The sequence below is a fragment of the Magallana gigas genome, chromosome 9 (genome assembly GCF_963853765.1).
Source record: "Magallana gigas chromosome 9, xbMagGiga1.1, whole genome shotgun sequence".
Taxonomy (NCBI): Eukaryota; Metazoa; Mollusca; class Bivalvia; order Ostreida; family Ostreidae; genus Magallana; species Magallana gigas.
This window is the reverse complement of record NC_088861.1, coordinates 19,965,300-19,985,005: the sequence shown is the minus strand read 5'-3', so window position 1 is coordinate 19,985,005 and position 19,706 is coordinate 19,965,300. Positions and strand designations below refer to the sequence as shown.

Sequence of the window (19,706 nt, the reverse complement as noted above, 5' to 3'; positions counted from 1 at the left end):
TGTCCTATCTTTGATTTGTACGTCGTCGATAACGATATTTGTATCACGTGCCTGAGATACGTCATTTGTTAATTTTGTTTGTAAACAGGATGTAATAGCTCTTTTGCACATTAAGCGCCGCCAGATTAAATTGCCTCATTCAAAATGTGTATCAAAGGTCGTAAGTGGAAAACCAGCGTAAACATATATAGACGCAGCTCGCTGACAATTAGGATTTTCCGCTACCTTTTAAGACCTGTTCGTGTACTTTTTTACTCCTATTTTGACACACTGTAGTTATGAATGAAGATCAGCAAAAATTAACCCAGTAAGATTTTGCACATTAGAAAATTCCAGCTTTAAGAAGTTATTTGTCATGCTGGGATTGTCGTCTGTAAGTAATAAACAAGAGATGGACGCCGATGCAGTAGCATATTCTGTGTACATGTAGTTGCCTTTGCATGCCGTCCACCTCAATTCTGCTTGTGCCAGGTCCACTCGCTTAGAAATAGTGATTAAAAATGATCAACCCCTAAAAAACTAATTTTTCACTAGCATTAACATTTTCCAAGGTTAATTTCTGAGCATTATAATGCATATAAACTGTAAACATGCTGTCACCAATTCAACATTTTCCCGCTATTGCCAATCAAAAAAAAAGAAAAATATAATAGCCGAAAAACAGAAATTCGCGCGGATCATACAATTTATAATATGTAAACACATTCACAGAAAAATTATAAAGGTCTCAAAACTACATGTAATACATTTATAAAAAAAAAAAATTCTGGCCACTGTTATTTACAAAATACTTAGCTTCGGGGGGGGGGGGGGGGGGTTGCAATAAAAGGTTTATTACTATTACTGCTACAAGTAATAATAAGCTTTGCTCCTCGCAACTGGAATAGCCCTAATTGTGTACATGTATATTCACATTCAGGATCTTTGAGATTGATGTATGGCATTTTAAATTTGTATTTTATATCAGAAATCAGAATCTATAGGAAGCTTTAATAATAGGTGATGTCTAAACAACTATGGGTGTTAATGAGATTGCAGTTGGCCTTCTTTATTGAAGATTAACGTACTGATTTTGCTAAAAGTGGTAATTATTTTAAATTAAAAAATGAAACATGATTTCATAATTTTTTTAAAGTCGTAACAATGCTTGTTTGATTTTTAGAGATTTTTAGATACTAGAGTGCTCGATCTTTTCATGACGCCATAATTCATTTATTATGGGTGTTAATGAGATTGCAGTTGGCCTTCTTTATTGAAGATTAACGTACTGATTTTGCTAAAAGTGGTAATTATTTTAAATTAAAAAATGAAACATGATTTCATAATTTTTTTAAAGTCGTAACAATGCTTGTTTGATTTTTAGAGATTTTTAGATACTAGAGTGCTCGATCTTTTCATGACGCCATAATTCATTTATTATATGTAGTATTTTTCTTATATTTAATGATCATAAGAGAATGAAATAGAAAATAATAAAACATACATGACTTCCACTGAAATTATTATAAAATGTAAATTTGTTGTTAAATTTCGGAAGCTGGTTTTCTTTGTATTGCATTTACATGCAAAAATTAAAAACGCTCTTTGACCATGTTTTTCTCAATTAAGTCACGATACACTTTATGAAATCGAACTTCTGTTATGAAGCATTATTTATCGAATTCATGATTCAATTTTAGAAATATTCAGGCTCGTCATCGTATTATGAATATTTAGGTTGCTGGGTGAAACACTACCGCAATAAAAAGAAATCAAAATGATATATTTCAACACATCAAATTATTGAAATGTGTTTTAATCTACATGAAAAAATCTATTTCAATGGTTTAATTTACATGTCAATGTAATTTTATTTATAATAAATGAATAAACAATTGTATGGAACCCGTTTTCATATTAAAGAATTGTGAGAGCTGTTTTTTTATTTTTTGATAGGATTATCACTATTTTACTTTAAATATAATTTATGTATCTTTGTCAGAAATACAAGTAATTTTTTTCTGAATTTTTGTTTAAACTCGAAATAGAAAGAGGGAGCCTTTAATATTAATCAGATCAGGAATGCGGAAGTTTAAAACAGGGAAACTCCCATGGAAATCCTGGCCTACATTGGATTTAGCAAAAATATAATTGATACCTTCATGACTGCGTTTTAAAACGCAGCTTACAATTACAAACATGAAACAATGAAGCATTTGGATGTTGTAACAGTAAACTGCTATCTGTATTGCAGTCAGATGACTAATTACTCTAAACGGATATAACTGCAATTTGTCATATTCAATTGAAAGTTATATTTAATGTATTTTGTTGATGTTAGATGATTAAAATACCTATATACATGTACCCTCCAGAAATTTTTTCTAGCAAAAGCAGTCAATAAATTTCAATTTCATTATTTCAATAGTATTTGGTTGTTTTGTCAAACCTTGTCGGATTCCAAATGATAAAAATATATGAAAAACAGTCTAACTCCAAAATCTGTTTTAGCAAGTAAATTCACAGTAAAGTGTTCGTTGTTTAAATAGTTAGTTCGTGATGTGATGATTGGAACAAGAGAAAATGATACATCATTTACTTTCAAATCTAAACTGTTTTTTCCCGGTTAGGAGCTGAATGAGATATAGATTAGATTTAAAAACAATCACATTGACTTGTGGCTTTACATAAAATTTTGCAACTACTAGTGTTATTTTAAAATATCAGCACACGAATAACCTAATATATAGATACAATTATTTTTTAACCGACATTGAATGATCATGAATTATTCATGAGTTGAAGGCAAAGAGTTAATCTAAATAGGAAATTATTTATTTATTACATACATGTTTTGATAACGAAGACTCAAAATGCCTTTTATTAAGAAACGACACTGAAAAAAATATGACACTGCACTCGGATTTTGGAAAATTCACATGAAACTCATACCAAAAGGGTTGCCAAAGAGTTCAAGGTAAACAGGTGTTTACGGTGTGGTTTTTTTATGATTTAAATGCTATTTTTTCGCCTGAAAAGATTCCAGTGTTAAGCATTGACAAGGATCTTTACATGGGTTTTCCCATCTTCCCAAGTCAAGGGTTTCTGATGCGCTGTGCTCAGATTGCAACGAGCAAGGTCTGCCCTAAGTAGCAAACCATTACATGTACCGGTACTAGCAAAGAACAACGGTCCTTATGTAGAGCACAGCGGATCAGAAACCCTTGACTTGGGAAGATGGGGTTTTCCATAAATTCCGACAATGCTACCAGTTTTGTACTTTTGTACAATCTAATGACGAAAGGAGTTGTATGGCCCATTTATCTGTAACTGGATTAAAACTTTTCAATGTAATGCTATGTCCTGTGTGTCCCAGGCAGGCATTTTATCAAACTTTTTTAAACTTGGGCGAGGCTGTAGACAAGGTGATCCAATATCGCCTTACATTTTTTTATTATGTGCGGAAATATTGTCAATTAAAATGAAAAGTAATGAAGATATTACAGGAATCAAAATTAATAACACCCAATATTTAATATCACAATATGCAGATGATACATCAATAATCCTTGATGGAACTGAAAAATCATTAAGGGCAACCATGTAAGAAATAGATGACTATTATAAATTATCTGGTCTTAAAATAAACCAAGAAAAAACTCAGATTGTGTGGATAGGAAGTAATAAATATTCTGAAGAAAAAATCTGTTCAGAAATGAATTTTCAATGGACAACTCAATTCAAACTTTTTGGCATATGTTATGATGTAGATTTAGATAAAATTGTAAAACTTAATTATGACAAGAAACTTGTTAGGATAAAATCTGTAATAGAACAATGGAGCAAACGACACTTGACTCCAATTGGAAGGATAACACTGGTTAAGTCTCTTTTAATTTCACAATTAAACCACTTACTTATAGCCTTACCAAACCCTCAGAGTAAAACATTAAAAGAATTAAACAATATTCTATTCAATTTTATTTGGAATTCAAAATGTGATAAAATTAAAAGACAAGTATGTATTCAGAAGTATGAACATGGTGGGTTAAGAATTGTTGATATAAATTCCTATATTAAAGGATTAAAGTCTACTTGGATTAGGAGATTAATTAAGGATAATAATTCAAAATGGAAAACACTGCTGGAGAATTCTATTAATTTAGAAAAGCTATTAAATACAGGTTCAGATTATATTATGCAAATGCAAGAATCGTTAAAAATGATTTTTGGAAGGAAGTTACCATAGCTTTTAAAGAAATCCAAGATAACTTAAATGTAAAATCATGGCAGGAATATTGTTGCCAGCCATTGTGGAACAATAAAAAATTTAAGATAGGAAATCAGTCCCTTTTTTTTTTTTTATAAATCATGGTATGTTAAAGGAGTAAGATGTGTTATTGACTTGTTTGATGAAAATGAAAACTTTTTAGATTTTGAAATGTTGAAAAGAAAATTCAATATTCAAATGAATTATTTAACATATATGGGAGTATGACAAGCTGTACTTTCAGATCTAAGGAAATACAACTTCATTAGAAATGAAGTTTTCAAACCTTTTATTCCATTTAATATTAAAACCTTTGTATTAACAAAAAAAGGTTCAAAACCAATGTATGATATATTAAATCAGACAAATGTAACACCAGTGGGAAAAGAAAAATGGAGTAGACATTTTGTTTTTACAGAAAAACAATGGGTTTCAATATTTCATTTACCTTTTACTATTACCTCAGACTCTAAATTTCAATGGTTGCAGTACAGAATAAACCATTATATATTAACTACAAACAGTTTTATGTATAAAATTGGTAACATGGATACTAATCTATGTACCTTTTGTGAAGATGCTGAGGAAACAACACTTATTATGGGAATATCCAAGGGTACAACATTTATTAGCAGAATTTGTTAGAGTTTGCAACTCTTAAGGAATAAGGATAGTCCTTGATAATAAGACTTTTTGGTGTCTTAGATGGTGTGAAGTCAAAAGTATTCAATATTGTACTCATCATGATAAAAAAATACATATACAGAAGTAGATGCCAGAAAAACAAATTAACAGTAAATGCCCTTATGAATGATTTAAAACAGTTATATAAAGTACTCCAATTCTGTGCAAAAGAAAGAAGTAAAATGGATAAGTTCAATACAGACTGGGAAATTTGGACCCCTGTGATTAACTCACTTTAGAGTGCTATCTCTCTCTCTCTCTCAATAAAAAAGGTGCTCAATATGTATTTTGTTTTTTTTCTCTTAATAAACGTTCATTATATATGCACTATTGATGTAATTGTTTCGTTGCTTTCTTAAACATACTTTGTGTCCTTGAAAATTTGTGATGTATGTATGTGATTTATGTAGAAGCAGTTGGTTTATTAATAAAAAAAATCTTATTTTAAATCTATATATCTTTTTTCCAAAACGTTTATCTAGTGAATTGATCAAGTAAATTATATTTATGCCCCCCTTTGAAGAAGGGAGGGCATATTGCTTTGCTGCTGTCCGTCTGTCTGTCTGTTTATCGGTATGTCGGTCCACCAATAGAAATTTGATATATATATATTTATCATGATAATATCTATGTCAAGTTCGATTTTGGGTACGTTCGAGCAATTTTCGTCAGAGTTATGCCCTTTTTAATTCCAATTATTTGCAGTTTCATTTTCTTCGTAGATGTTTCCAATGGAGGGGGGCATAAGAGTTTCACAAACATCTCTTTTTTTTTTTTTTTAGAATTCCATGTACATATTCATTGGTTCGTTTAGTTTTAAACATCATTCTGGTAGGTCATACTGGTATGCATGCGTTGTATCAGAATTTTGTGAAAATTGTTGATAGCCCATTGTTCGTGCTGCCTCAATATTCGTGATTTTTGTTGTTACCTCTAACCTACGAATTCACGTTTCCAAAAGCTTGGTATTAAGTCGTCTCAATCCATCAATATTTATATAACTAAAAACGTCACTAGGGAGCATTAACCTTGAACGATTGAAAAAAATATATATTAACATACATTTTCCCCATCTTTATTTTATAACATGGGACTATAAATTGTATACATTTATTTCTCTTTACATAATCAAAATGACGAAAAAACGATAATTTTTAATTCTAGAGTTAAATTTTCGAAAACTGTAAATACAAAGGTTAAAGACAGCAATACGCGGTGATTATGCACACAATGAATTTAAATAAATTATTTCATTTAAAAGCATTGCGTTTCCTTTTAAAAATAATTAAGGAATAAGGAATCATTTTTTGAGTATTATGAGGTGATCCTATACGGTTAGAGTAAGAACATCATAATATTCAGGGAATGATTCCCTCTTATTTATGTTTTATATTATATTCAGCAAATGTGTGTTAACTTTATATGTTTAGTCATTGCTGAATTATAAAAGATAACAGCAAAACACCGATAGCCGATTTGTTCATTCCTTATTCATATATCAAGATATATCAAATAGTGTAACAACCGACATGCCACCCACTTGGTGAGCAGGTATTCGGCTGTACACTAAACAAATCAGAGTGTTCAATCAATCGTGATTCTCAATGCAAACAAATGTTCAAGCAAAAAGTTATTCACAATAATGAATGCAATCAATTGTTAATGCAAATCATTGAAAGTAGCCAAAGTTATCAAATGCATAAACAATAATGTACCATATATGTATATGATTAAGGTTGGTTCATGGCTACCCCCCCCCTCCCACCAACACCACTTCATACTGGGTCTACTAATCCATAGCACTAGCACTTCCTCCCCAATCAGTTTATGGATGTCCATTGGTATGCCTCCTGCCTTATGCCTACTTTTCAAGAAAGCTTCAGTTGCAGCACCAAAATGAAATGAGTGCGACTTGAACATTGCATGAGGGATTTTAAGGTAACATAGTGTCGTGGCAAGTACTGCTGAAAAATTTGTAAGGTTTGTGAAGTTTTCTATCGAAACTATCGAAATGGCAAAGAAATTGACAAAGTGTATGTGGTCTAATGGAAATAAATTTTGTCAGAACTTGTTGCAAGATATACGATTCATTGTCAATGGGAATTCTTATATGTATAGTAGCTTCCTTGCCATCTTGATATCTATTGAGGAATAATTTAACTGTATGGTATTTGCAAATGAAACAACACTTAATTGCGTAACTCTGTCTTGAGCGGATTTAGATGTTATGGATAATTCAACTACGCGCAGAAAACCAAAATATGCCAACATGTAATCAGAGGGAAACATAAGAGTCTCATAACCTTGTATGTGCTTGGGAGTGGCTTAATTATTCTATGTAGAAGGTATAATGTGATAGATCTACGAATGTTAACAGAAGGCTGCTTTCAAAATAGGCCTTCTGAAAGTTTCTGAATGATGAAGGATTTTGTGATGTCTTAAGTGAAAGCTATAACTGACATGTATGATTTAAAGTGAATGGGGCCGTTTTCATGCAGACTTGTATGCAGTAAAGTTAATCAAGTGGTCTAGAGGTGAAGGATTTGTATCTTGTAATTGGTAAGACTTTCGAAACTGCAAAAAGCCAACATGCCTTTTGAGTTAGTAAGCTTGGTATAAGTTGATATAGATGCGCCAAACAGTGTATGAGCCTCGTCTATAAAATGCTCAAAACTCTGATGGGACGGATGTTGGGTTAGGTGATACTGATGGGGCATGCGGACGAAAAACGGTCCCACTGAAATCGTGAAATAGAACCAATAACTTGATTACAATATACATAAATATATTCTGCCTTAATTTGCAGATTTAATTGCAAGCACTCTAATACTAATGATCTAATAAGAGACACGATAGTCCGACTTTATGGATTTAGAATTGATGATAGCGACAAGAGCAATATTGTCGTCTGTGTGAAGCAAAAACTTTAAATTCAACAAATGACAGCCCCAAATATATATACGCCCATTATGATTGGAATCAATTCTAAATAAAATATGTCCTTGTGTTAAAGTACCAATCAGATGGCCATGGTATATAAGCCCATTCCCCATGAACATTAACGCCACCTCCTGTTAACTAACATGTAGTGCTAACTGTGAAAAATTCTAAGTCGTTGTCTAAGGACCATAACTGGTCAGGAAATTGGCAGCAGCCATTTCAAGAATATAATCAAAGGCCTGAAGGGCCATAATGGCTTACGGGTTTGATATGACTATATTTACATGGATCGAGTATGATTCCCTCTATTTCTTACGGAAACTTTAGTTTATTTAAAGCTCTATAGAAAGTAACTAGCTACATGTAATTCATAGATCTATAGAAACTTACAGGACCTATATCAACATGCCCCATTTGTTGATTGGTCGAACCTTAGTGACCGAAACAGACAGGATTGAAATCTAGACGCCTCTTTTATCAATTGGTTTAAACCACCATTGCTTTTTGGAAAATCATAGACTGCATAAAATAATAATGATGATGTCAGACTCAAACTCCAATATGAGACAATTTATATCTTTCTTTTATCCAACGACTGAAGTACATTAACTGTAAATTCATTCAACTATAGAGGACACAAAAACACTTAAAACCAACATGCTCTCTAATATCAGTATACCTTGTATTCCTATGCACTATGAACTTGCGCGAGAGTTGGTGCACGGTGCGACGTAACAGGGCCACAGCCAGCGCGAAATCATTGCGCGTAAAAATAATATAACCAAATGATAAAATGTACTGTAGTGTATGTTATGTACTATAATTAATGAATGCTCATGAAATCTACACCAACAAGTATTATTCCATTTTATTTGTATTTCATTAATGTCTATTTATTCATATTTTTCTGGGTTTTTTCTACTTTTTTAAGAGACTGACCTTCACAAGCTTTCATAAGAAATATAGATTCACAAGACAGTTCTAACACCTTCTATTTTATTTTTTTTCCCTTTGTACAGAGATAAACTTTGTACAGAGGGGGGGGGGGGGCAAGAAAAAGACAGAACTATGCAATTACAGCAAACTTGTTTTGACACCAAATTTAATTAAAATTAAGTACTGCACTATAACTTTGCAGTCAGTCTCTCTTCACATGACATGTGTACACAGTCATTTTCAGAGGCATACTAGGCCTATACGATGTCTCTATGTTATAGTAATGTGACATCGCTTCCGTATATGACTTGCAATCAAGCTTAACTGTATATTCTTTTCTTATTTAAATACATTTGGTCTCAAGTTTCCAATATTTTACGACCAAAAAAAAAAAAAACAGTTCAATCACAGCACAACCAAGGTAACTCCATCGAGGGAACATTGCGCTATTTTTAGATCTTGGAAAATCCCCAACATTTGATAATGGCGGAGGTGTCGAAGAAGGTACATTATATTAAACAAGTAGTAATAAATATTTATGCATTTATTACCGATTTATAATCCCAGTTTCAATATATCTCAATCATAAGTTCAGTTCTTTAACCGTTAAACACTTTCCCCCTTGCTGATATCGATGTCGATCGAAGTTAGCGACGCTCTCTGCGGGTGCAAACGTTTTTATGAAGATTGAACGAAATAACGACAACTTTACATTTACTTATCACTGTTAGGATCTGAAATAATTGGGAAAAGATTTTTTGCTTATAATACATGTAAGTATGCATAGCGGAAAGCATGGCGGCACTGTGTGATGCATGGCGGGGGCCTATACCTCTATGCAAAAACAGCCTAGGGAAAACACTGCAGTTAATATTCATTCGCGTTAGATTTCGAGTTTATTTAAATAAAGTCAATTCATATTGGTTACAATAACATAAGTGATAATAACATATTGAAAATATAATTTTCCTCTGTAAAATTGGAACCAAACTCCCCTACCCACACCATGTGGCCCAACCCTACTCCTGAAGATTATGATTTTGACATTTTAATGTACACTATCTGAACTGACTAAAGTTACAGCTTTCAAGGCAAATTGTGTTTAAGAAGATGATTTTTAAAGATTTTCCCCTATACTTATTCCTATGTAAAAATTTCAACCCCCTCCCCTTTGTGGCCCCACCCAATCCCCGGGGATCATGATTTGAACAAACTCGAATCTACCCTCCCGAGGATGCTTCCACATGCCTAATAGCTTTTCTGCCCGATCGCACAAAAAGAGGTATAGCGCATTTAATATACGATTTGGCCTCAAATATAGCCTTTTGCAAACATCAGACATTTTCAATATAATACAATATTTAGTTTAAATATATTAAAAGAAACACAAATTTCACAATCACCGTGCTCTAAGAGTCTTAATTATCTTACACGACATCATTAAAATATTCAGGTTTTGTTAGGGATATATAGGAAAGTAGTCAGTATACGATAAAATTTGGATATAGACTATTTGAACCACTCTAAACCAAAGACATCCAATTAAAATTATGTTCTACAGGTATTGTAGTACACATTAACATTGAATTCGTTTTGGTTTAACGTAGTCTTCGTACTAAAAAATAGACAAATATTGTAATTAGTGTCTTTTTTAATACAATCATGTATATAGCCATACATATTGAAAATGCTTCTGATGAAAATGTTAGATGCGTGGCCTAGTGGTAACGCGGAGGTCTTTTTGATTTTGTGGTCGCTGGATCGAATCCACTAAGTAGTAATTTATTGTTCACTTTAATTAATACATGAACAGAATAGAGAGGTTAAGTTACATGTATCTATTCTTCTGTGTGTTTTTTTTAAATTATCTTCTTTAATTAAGTCTGAGTATGAGCATACCCAATATAAACAGATCTCTTCATTAACACAAAACTTGTACTCTATTTACACTTAGGTCCATTGCATTTTGCTTGAACTTATCACGGTTCAGAATATCAACCACTGTTATACACAGAGTTTCCCGAATTTATAACAAATCAGTTGTTACAAACACCATTATAGAATCAGTACAGTGTATCCAGGTTTCGAAAATCATATTGCGACAGCAAGGTACCCGAAGCTATTTTTAGTAACAGGTACTTTCCGTCCAAACACAGGTGTAGGCGAAATAATGGCAAAAGGCGCTATACCTTTTTAAGATTATTCTTTAAAGATTGTTACTTCTATTGCTACTTTAACATACATTTCCTAAAAAAATGAAATAGAAATGCAAACGCAAATCTTATCTTAATTCAAACTGATTACCGGTATTTTATTTTGAATTGAAAAAAATGCTTAATCTAGTTTTAATGGACAAATCAAAACCACCGGGCTCGGTCTGCACCAACTCGAGGTGCTGTCTCCATGATCAGGTCTCTGCTTTTCAGCTCCGTTAGAGCAGTTCTTCCCCGAGTCTCCTTTGGCCGGCCTCCATTCCTTTTTCCCTGGGGTGTCAATCTTAGGGCGACCCTAGGCAGTAAGTTTGGGGGCAAGCGTAGGACACGACCAAGCCATCACCAGCGTCTTGTTTGGATGATCTGTGCTATTGTAGTCACTCATGTTCTTTTCAACAGTTCTTAATTTGAGATGGTTTTTGGCCATAAGATATATTGGATAAGTCTGAGTGATTTAGTAGAGAGGGTTTTCAGAACTCTGTACCAAATAGGAGGACACTGTGTACGTTGCTGTTGAAGATCTTGATCTTGGTGTGGATGTTAAATGCTGTAGATCTCAATATAAGTTTCAACATTGCAAAAGTTTGGTTTGCCTTATTGATCCTGGTGTTCTGTAAACAAGGATGTTTCTTTTTTTCTATTGCTAGAGCCCACATACGCTAACGTTTACGAAGGTTTTTGTGGCTTCTTGCATGTTCAGAATCATTAGTAAGAATTGTGGGGAAAACGCACTCACAAATGTTTAGAAAATCCCGAATGTTTGTTTCTATACTCTGTCCCGATTTTTTGCTTCCACCATGTTTTGCTTGATATTTCAATAATAGTAAATACCTTTGTGCTCAAACTACGTTCATCCACTAATATAAAAAATGCACATATTATCTGTTTTGAAACGCCCCCTCTACCGCTTCAGGTATCAATACACATCCCGAAATTGAAAGTCTACGGAGATTTTGCATTGCAACAGCCATTAATAAGCCCGGATGATAACGTTAAAAAATTGCGCGATGTATTCCGAGTGTATTCCGAATGGAGAAAAGATGTAAACATTCCCCATTATAAATCTCCGTAAGGAATCTGTTTTCGTTCCTGTGAATTTTTCTGAGTGAAAAGGGATAATTGTTCAATGAAAATATCTTGGATATACATGTATTCCCTTTTAACGATTTCAACTGTATTTCTTTCACAGGTATGTGTAATTTTATTAAAAATCATCAAAAAGCGATGGAAGCAATAACTTGGGACATACTATAGCACTGCACGCTGGCTTCTGATTTGTCTTGCTTCTCAACTGTAACGTAGTAATCATATAAACACAGTTGGCAGCTTATATTATTTTTTGTAGACTTTCGACAATAACATGATGACCAAAACGTCCTACACTTGTAATGTTTGTAACATATGACCAAAAAGTTTTCACGGTCATCTGATTTGGGTTTTATATCCTTACCTAAGTAAATATGTTTTGTAACCCCCCCCCCCTCCCGGCCAGGCAGAGATCGTCCCTCTAGGGCAGATATAATGAAAAACAATTATTAGTCCGTCTTTTTCCTCTCTAAATTTATACCAAACATCATTCTACAGTGGCGTCGGAAATTGCTAACCACAAACTCATCGCGACGTCATTTAAACGTATTTTCCTTGGTCCTATATTATAAACACCTTACAAGCGAACGGAAAACATGAACTATTCTTCAATTTTCATCTTTTCTTTTTATTTCAAAATAGCAACAGTTACTTTTTATTCTTTATTTTTTGTGGAAAAAATCGAGTTACTTCTTTTAATTACATCTCATAATTAATCTGTTCTTGCCAATTTTTAACCATCCATTGTCAGTAATATTTAACACAAAAATTATAAGTCATACAAGATAGACATGTCAGGTAATATTGGCTCAATAATTATATTTGTCATACTTCCTGACCCCCCAGAACAATCTGGAAGACTAATTTATGGATAAACCTGTTGCCATACAAGGAAAGATCATAAATCCAGAACAAGCACATATGCAAGATCATAAAATTCTTCAAGCAACCATATTAAATAAATAAACAGACTTCCTGACTCCCAGCACAAAGACAAGGATTCAAGAAGTTTAAATAAATAAACTCGCTGCCGCACAAAATATGATCATAATTCAAGATCAAGCACAGATGCAAGATCATCAACATTCTATAGCAACTATTTTAAATAAATAAACAGACTTCCTGACATGTTATAAGGAGTCTTGCCTCACACTGTGTAACATGTAAAATTAATGATGCTCAGACAACATGACTCGATTGACCCATGTAAATAACATACATGGAATGACTTGATGTGCCGTAATTATACACTAATTGTCAATGAGCCATTATAACTGCATTTCCATTCTTAATAATTTGAAATAGACTAACCCAGTTGGCATCTAATATTGATACAATAATACTTATCTAGGAGAATGCACAATAACCGCATTCCTTATGCTTCTCCAATAATTTTTCATTGGCGAGGGGGGGGATCCCCGGGCTTCAGGCTTCTCAGCGGAGGGTTGGCGAGGTGCACGCCATCTCTGCCTAAGTGGGACATATCTAACCAAAATCCCCTGTGTCTCCAGTAGAAGATGTTGCTCAATGTCTGTGTTTTCTGTGTTAGGAGATCATTAACTTCCGTCACACTTTCTTTGTATCCCGGGGGATTTGCGGAAGGATCCCTTCGCAGAAGCTGACCGATAATCACCACTCTTGTCCCGAGGCCGTATATCAGGTACTCGGCGAAGGAAACAATGTTGGTTACAATTTGCTTATTTGGTATAAAACCAATGTCATTGCTACCTATTTGTATAAAAAACATACTGGGAGTCTCTGTAACGTCCCTTATCATTCGATGCAGGTCGTATGTTCGTAATCCTCCTCTGGCACAAACCGAGATATTATACCGGTCATCGTCTAGATTTAGGTTTTGCAAATTCGGGTTAACGGTCATAAATTCTGCCAGCCTACTGATGTATGAGTGTCCGAGGAGACAGACGTGTGTTTTTGTTGATTCGGGATCCACCCCTGCCATGTTAATTGAAGATATCAGTAGACTTACTTTCTGATTTCACTGCATGCGTTAATTTTGCACCTCGTATTAAAAAAAAACTAATTTGAGCGGCAAAGGTTTTAGATTTTGAGAGTTGGATCCCGATCAAAATGAACTTAAAGATAATAGAAACAATACCCAGAAATCGGAAGATTTGAAAAATTAAATAGCTAATTAGCGAAGAAAGTTTGTATATAAAACATTTGATGGAACATACAATTTTATTTCTTAGAACTGTTAAAATCAGTTTGTGTTGTTATAAAAAGTACTTGATATTTAGTCCCTTTGTTTTAATTCTAGTTAAAAAATCGGTAAATAAACCCCGATTAACTAAAACTTTTGACCTCTTTCCATCGTAGAGTTTTCATTTACGCAATTTCTTGGCCAAAAAGGTCTTCTTCCGAGATTCACACCAGTTTTATGTATATTTGCTGCGCCGCCTTGACGTCAAAATTCAATAAACCGTCTCGGTCAGATTTTAATTGCTTGGTCAATTTTAGTACTCTCTTCGTATTTCAACCCCAACACTAGCAAAACGTACACAAAAGTTTATTACAATAAATAGCAAAATGAACATACATAATTTGATTTCTTTTATCAAGAATTGTAAGTCTAACAACAGTTAAAGAGAAGATGTTTACGTTTTTGAAACTCCGAGTTTGTGCCAGCGCCGGGTACTTCGACCACCAACTTGTTTAATGTACTGTCATAAACAAACTATTAATTATTTTGAAATATTACTTTGCTTAATTATTTGTTTAGAATTCTTCAATATTTATGCCAATTTTCATAAAAATTTGCCAATAAAAAAGAGAGATTTTTGTGTTGTCTCAACAATTTCCGAACAACCCTTAGTACAAGCCTAGCTTGTTTATATTTACACTGCGCTGTACCTGGCTTGAAACCGACAGAAAAATTGTTACATGTACCAATTCGGAGATTTCTCAGTCAAGCTGGTATTGTAAAAGATTACAGATAAAATACTCAGTAAAAATCTCAAACACTCCCTATAATTCAGATTTTTTTTTTTACATATTTCATCGATAAAAGAATTCTACTTAACAATATATGTTCACAACGAATAATTTCCTTTCATTGATTGGTTGCGAAAACGATGCGATCGCAGGGAATTTACTTATTGGCGGTGTAGTTCGTTGTTGTCATACACAATTTTAATATAGGTATTATTACAATTTTTACGTAATCTTTGAATAAAATACGATATGTAATTACAAATATACAAATATATGCCATTTTTTAAAAATCATTTTTAATTTTTGTTCTTTTTTTCACACGACCATTTCTTTTAATACCTCTTGGACGAAAAAAAAAACGTATATAAGCTGCTCCAATTTAACCTTATCGCAAGACGCTGCCGAGCTATATCTGAAAACATTGGATTAATCTACCAAGGATTGTAGAGGTGAACTCTTTGCTAGCGAAGATCTGTTGTTACAAATGTTTTTGTCGGCGTATTGGCACATACAGTCCCCTTTCCTCCCTTCTCTAATAATCGTCTTGTTTTCAATATTTGATTTGATATATTTGACAGATTTAATGTCATATGCAATTCAATAATAATTTTCACTTTCAATATCGTGTTCTCTCAGATTCAAAAGAATTTTAAACAACGATTGGCTTCGTGGCAATGCATAAAAATCTACCCTGCAAGACAGGTTCAGTCGATATACATGTAAGTACACCAAAAGCAATTATTAAAATCAACAATCAGAGCAGAAACGCGGAAGTTTCAGATAGGGGAAACACCATCTCAGTCTTGATCAATGTGCAATCTCGTGCCTTGTTGTATACGAATATTAATGCGTTTTAAATGAATATGCATATCATTAGTTCTACTATATAGCATTCAGATGACGTGATTGCTATTTGTATTGCGTTCACGAGCGATCATTTATTGAGACAAACTATTATTATTGATAATTAAAACAACAGGAATGCAAATATACTCACGTTAAATAAAGATTTGCGACCTGACATCTTCCTTTGTAATGAGAACTAGCATTACGAATAACTTATTATAGATGCCTTGAAAGAATATAGGTGACTATGAGTTATGTTTGTTCTAAATAAAAAAAGGCTATTTAAAATAGAAAACATGATATATCTATATTTATCACAACTATACACGTTCAAGGCATCGGCATTCTCGACGATTTAAATCTCAGTTATTATGAAAGGAAAAAGAGTTGAAGGTAATCGAGGTATTGTGCCCCCCGTGACGTAAACGCTTCTTTCCATATGAAAGGTATCCGGGTTGTGTATTGAGTCAGTTGACGGAGATCTTTACTTTAAATTTTCATAAATCCCGACAACGTTACTTGTTTTGTACAATTGGACGAATACAGATTCTATATGATACTACCTTATCATCGTTAAATTTGGCTGTAACGCTGTTCAGATAAGAATGGATGTGTTCTTCTGCGTGACCCTTCAAATAGTTGTTTTACACTTGTTTATGATAACAGCAGCATTTGAAACTCTCCATAAGAAAAGCTGGGACACCTGCTATTTTGGATTAGCTGAATGTAAATGCCAAAATGTTCCTAACAATCTGCTGAAAGTCGATTGTTCTGGACGACGACTCAATACCCTTCCGGCATTTAACACCAGTGTGATATGGATAGACCTGAGCAATAATGAGATTTCCAACATAAGCAGTGGGTTTCCAAGAAATGTATCCTACATTAATTTGTCCCATAATAATATACAGGAACTTGTTATGCATCCTTTCCATGGATTATCCAATCTCAAAACTTTGAATTTGGAACGAAATATGATTAATATAACAATGGTGTACAGTGGTCTATTTGCCGATCTTACTTCTCTCACTGAGTTGAGTTTAAAAGGTAATATACAAGACCAATTCAAGCCAACAGTGATTAAAGACGATGTGTTCTCCGAATTAAAATCATTAGAAACCCTTAAAATTGACGGACCGGCTAATGTAACATTTGGAAAAGGATTTCAGAGCATTACCATGTTGCAAAAACTCGATTTATCTGGAATAACAGGAAATTGCAGTTTTCAAAGGATATCTCATGATATGTTTTCGAATATGCCTAAACTCACCTACGTCGATGTGTCTGCTTGTGATATTTTGGATATTGAAGAAGGTGCATTTGGAAAGCTCCAATATCTCGAACACCTTGATGTTTCTTATAACAAACAACTTGGATTTGCATCACTTCCAAATATAACTCATAACCTAAACAAAACATCGATAAGAGTTTTGCGTGGTAATGGAATAAATTGTTTGTCAGGAATCGGTACAAAGATTCTAAAACGTCATTTTGAAAACTTGAAACACACAAACATTTCCGAAATCTACTTTGAAAAGAACAGACTAGAGCAACTGGAGCCTAGAGCGCTTCGACTGTTGCCAAACACAATAACAAGCATTTCGTTTGGAGAAAATAAACTAACTCAAGGAAGGTATATGATAGATTTTTTCTTTTTACAAAACATACGTGTTTATAACGTAAGTGTACAGCTTCGTCCACCGCCTTTCCCCGAATCAATATTTGAGCGTTGCTCGGAAAAAACTGATGTCTTGCATGCAAATGAACAATATTTTGACAATGAAGATATTCAGGAAAAAGAAGGAAACAAATATGAATCTATGATGAACGATTTCATAGGCAGCAAGTGGAATGAGCATCATGTGACCTTTTATATTCCAAAAACATTGGAGGTTTTATATGCAAATATGAGTCGACTTTACAGAACTATACCTGAATTTGGATTAAATGCCACTGGCATAAGAGAAATACATGCACAAGACAATTTTCTGTATTCATGGGATGGACCAGTTCACGGTGTCGAAAACATAAAGATTATGGACCTCTCAAACAATTTTTGCTCGCACATTTCAAAATCGTTCTTAAAATACGCACGAGGCCTGACGACGTTACGCATGTCCAAAAATGATATTGGTAAGAGTCTGTCAAGTGATGTGGAGGGAGAGATATTTGAGAACACAGTGTCAATGGAGGTTCTTGATTTATCTTATACTAATATTGTTGATCTTTCTGCGCCTATGTTTAAAAGCATGGAAAGACTACAAACATTAAACTTACAGAACAATCAACTATCGACATGGCGTGTGAAAGTGGATCATATGAAAACTATACAGTTCATTAACCTTAAACAAAATAGACTGACAACATTTGGAAAAGAAGCACAAATGTCATTGGCAAAATTATTTCAAATAACAAATCTTTCCATCGATTTATCGGGAAATCAGTTTCTTTGCTCTTGTGACAGTGTACACTTTCTGGAATGGATTACTGGTTATCGGAACCATTTCATACATTTTAAACGTTACGAGTGTTCGTCCACAAGCTCACATAGATTTAATTTTTCGGATGCTGATAACTCTTTAAAGTTACTGAAGAAGAACTGCAAATCTTATCTAGTTATATATATAGTCACTTCAGTAGCAGTAGCTATCATGTTTAGTATTATCTTCGGCATTTTTCTCTTGAAAAATAAATGGAAAATTCGATACGTGATTTATAGATTGAAACAACGTTTCAAAACATATACAGGGCATTCAATAATCCCTCAGGCAGACTCTCCTTCTTATGAATATGATATTATGATTTCATATTGTCCAAAAGAACTATCATTCGTCCTTACCGACGTGATTCCTCGACTTGAAAACGAGGCTGGTTTTCAGTTGTATGTCAAGGACCGCGATGAACCAGTGGGAATTTCTTGTGGAGAAGCCATTATGGAAGCTATTCAAAAAAGCAAAAGAGTTGTATGTCTTGTGACAAAAGGTTTTCTAAAATCCATATGGCAAGACTACGAATTAAATATGTCAAGGATGGAAGCTATCGAGGACAGAGAAAATTTGAATTTTGTCCACTTAATCCTATTTCCTGATGTTTGTAATGGATCTATTTCCATTCAGACCTTAGATCTCGTTAGACAAGAATGTTTTTCCGAGTATCCAGAGGAAGAGTGTGCGTTTGATGATTTTTGGGAGACATTGATATCTCATATAAAAGAACTCAACCGACATTAAATTGATTAGCTCTACTTTTGTTTCTTTATTGTGTGTGTGAGTGTGTGTTTCGTTGTATTTATATTTATACTTGTTTGTAATTATATTGAATTAAAATTGCACACAGCTTATGAAAACGAAGAGTGTAAAATGAGTGGACCAAGTTAAAATAAAAGAAAGTATCAATTTATGATATGTACGGAAATTTTGAAATATTTTTTTTATACTGCCATGAAACAGTTAAACATGTATGAACGATTATCTCTTTTATGAATCACGTCATTCGGGAGATGCGAAACAGGTTGATTCCCCCCCTTTTTGAAAAACATTGAGCAACACATAAACACCTTTTCATAATGTCGTTTCAATAAATGTTTCTTTAAGCGGTGTCTGTTTGAAATTAGTTTAAAAATTATGCTTCTTTGACTCTCAGCCTTGAAGGATTTATTCATCATTAGAATGATTATTTTTTTCTTATCATAAGAATGTAAAGTGTCCTTCAAATTTAATGAGTTAACTGAACTGAAAAGAAATTTATTGGTGGTATCCATGCATTTTACAAAGTTAGTGTAAATTTGCCCAAGATGGATG

General features: G+C 33.5%; 1 protein-coding gene across 1 annotated transcript; it reads left to right on the top strand.

Moving 5' to 3' along the window:
• Positions 1–16,340: 16,340 nt before the first annotated feature.
• LOC136271538 (toll-like receptor 4) lies at positions 16,341–19,498 on the top strand. The gene has a single exon (XM_066071733.1). It carries the CDS (start codon positions 16,512–16,514, stop codon positions 19,134–19,136), a length of 2,625 nt encoding a protein of 874 aa, XP_065927805.1. The 5' UTR covers positions 16,341–16,511; the 3' UTR covers positions 19,137–19,498.
• The last annotated feature ends 208 nt before the right edge of the window (positions 19,499–19,706 follow it).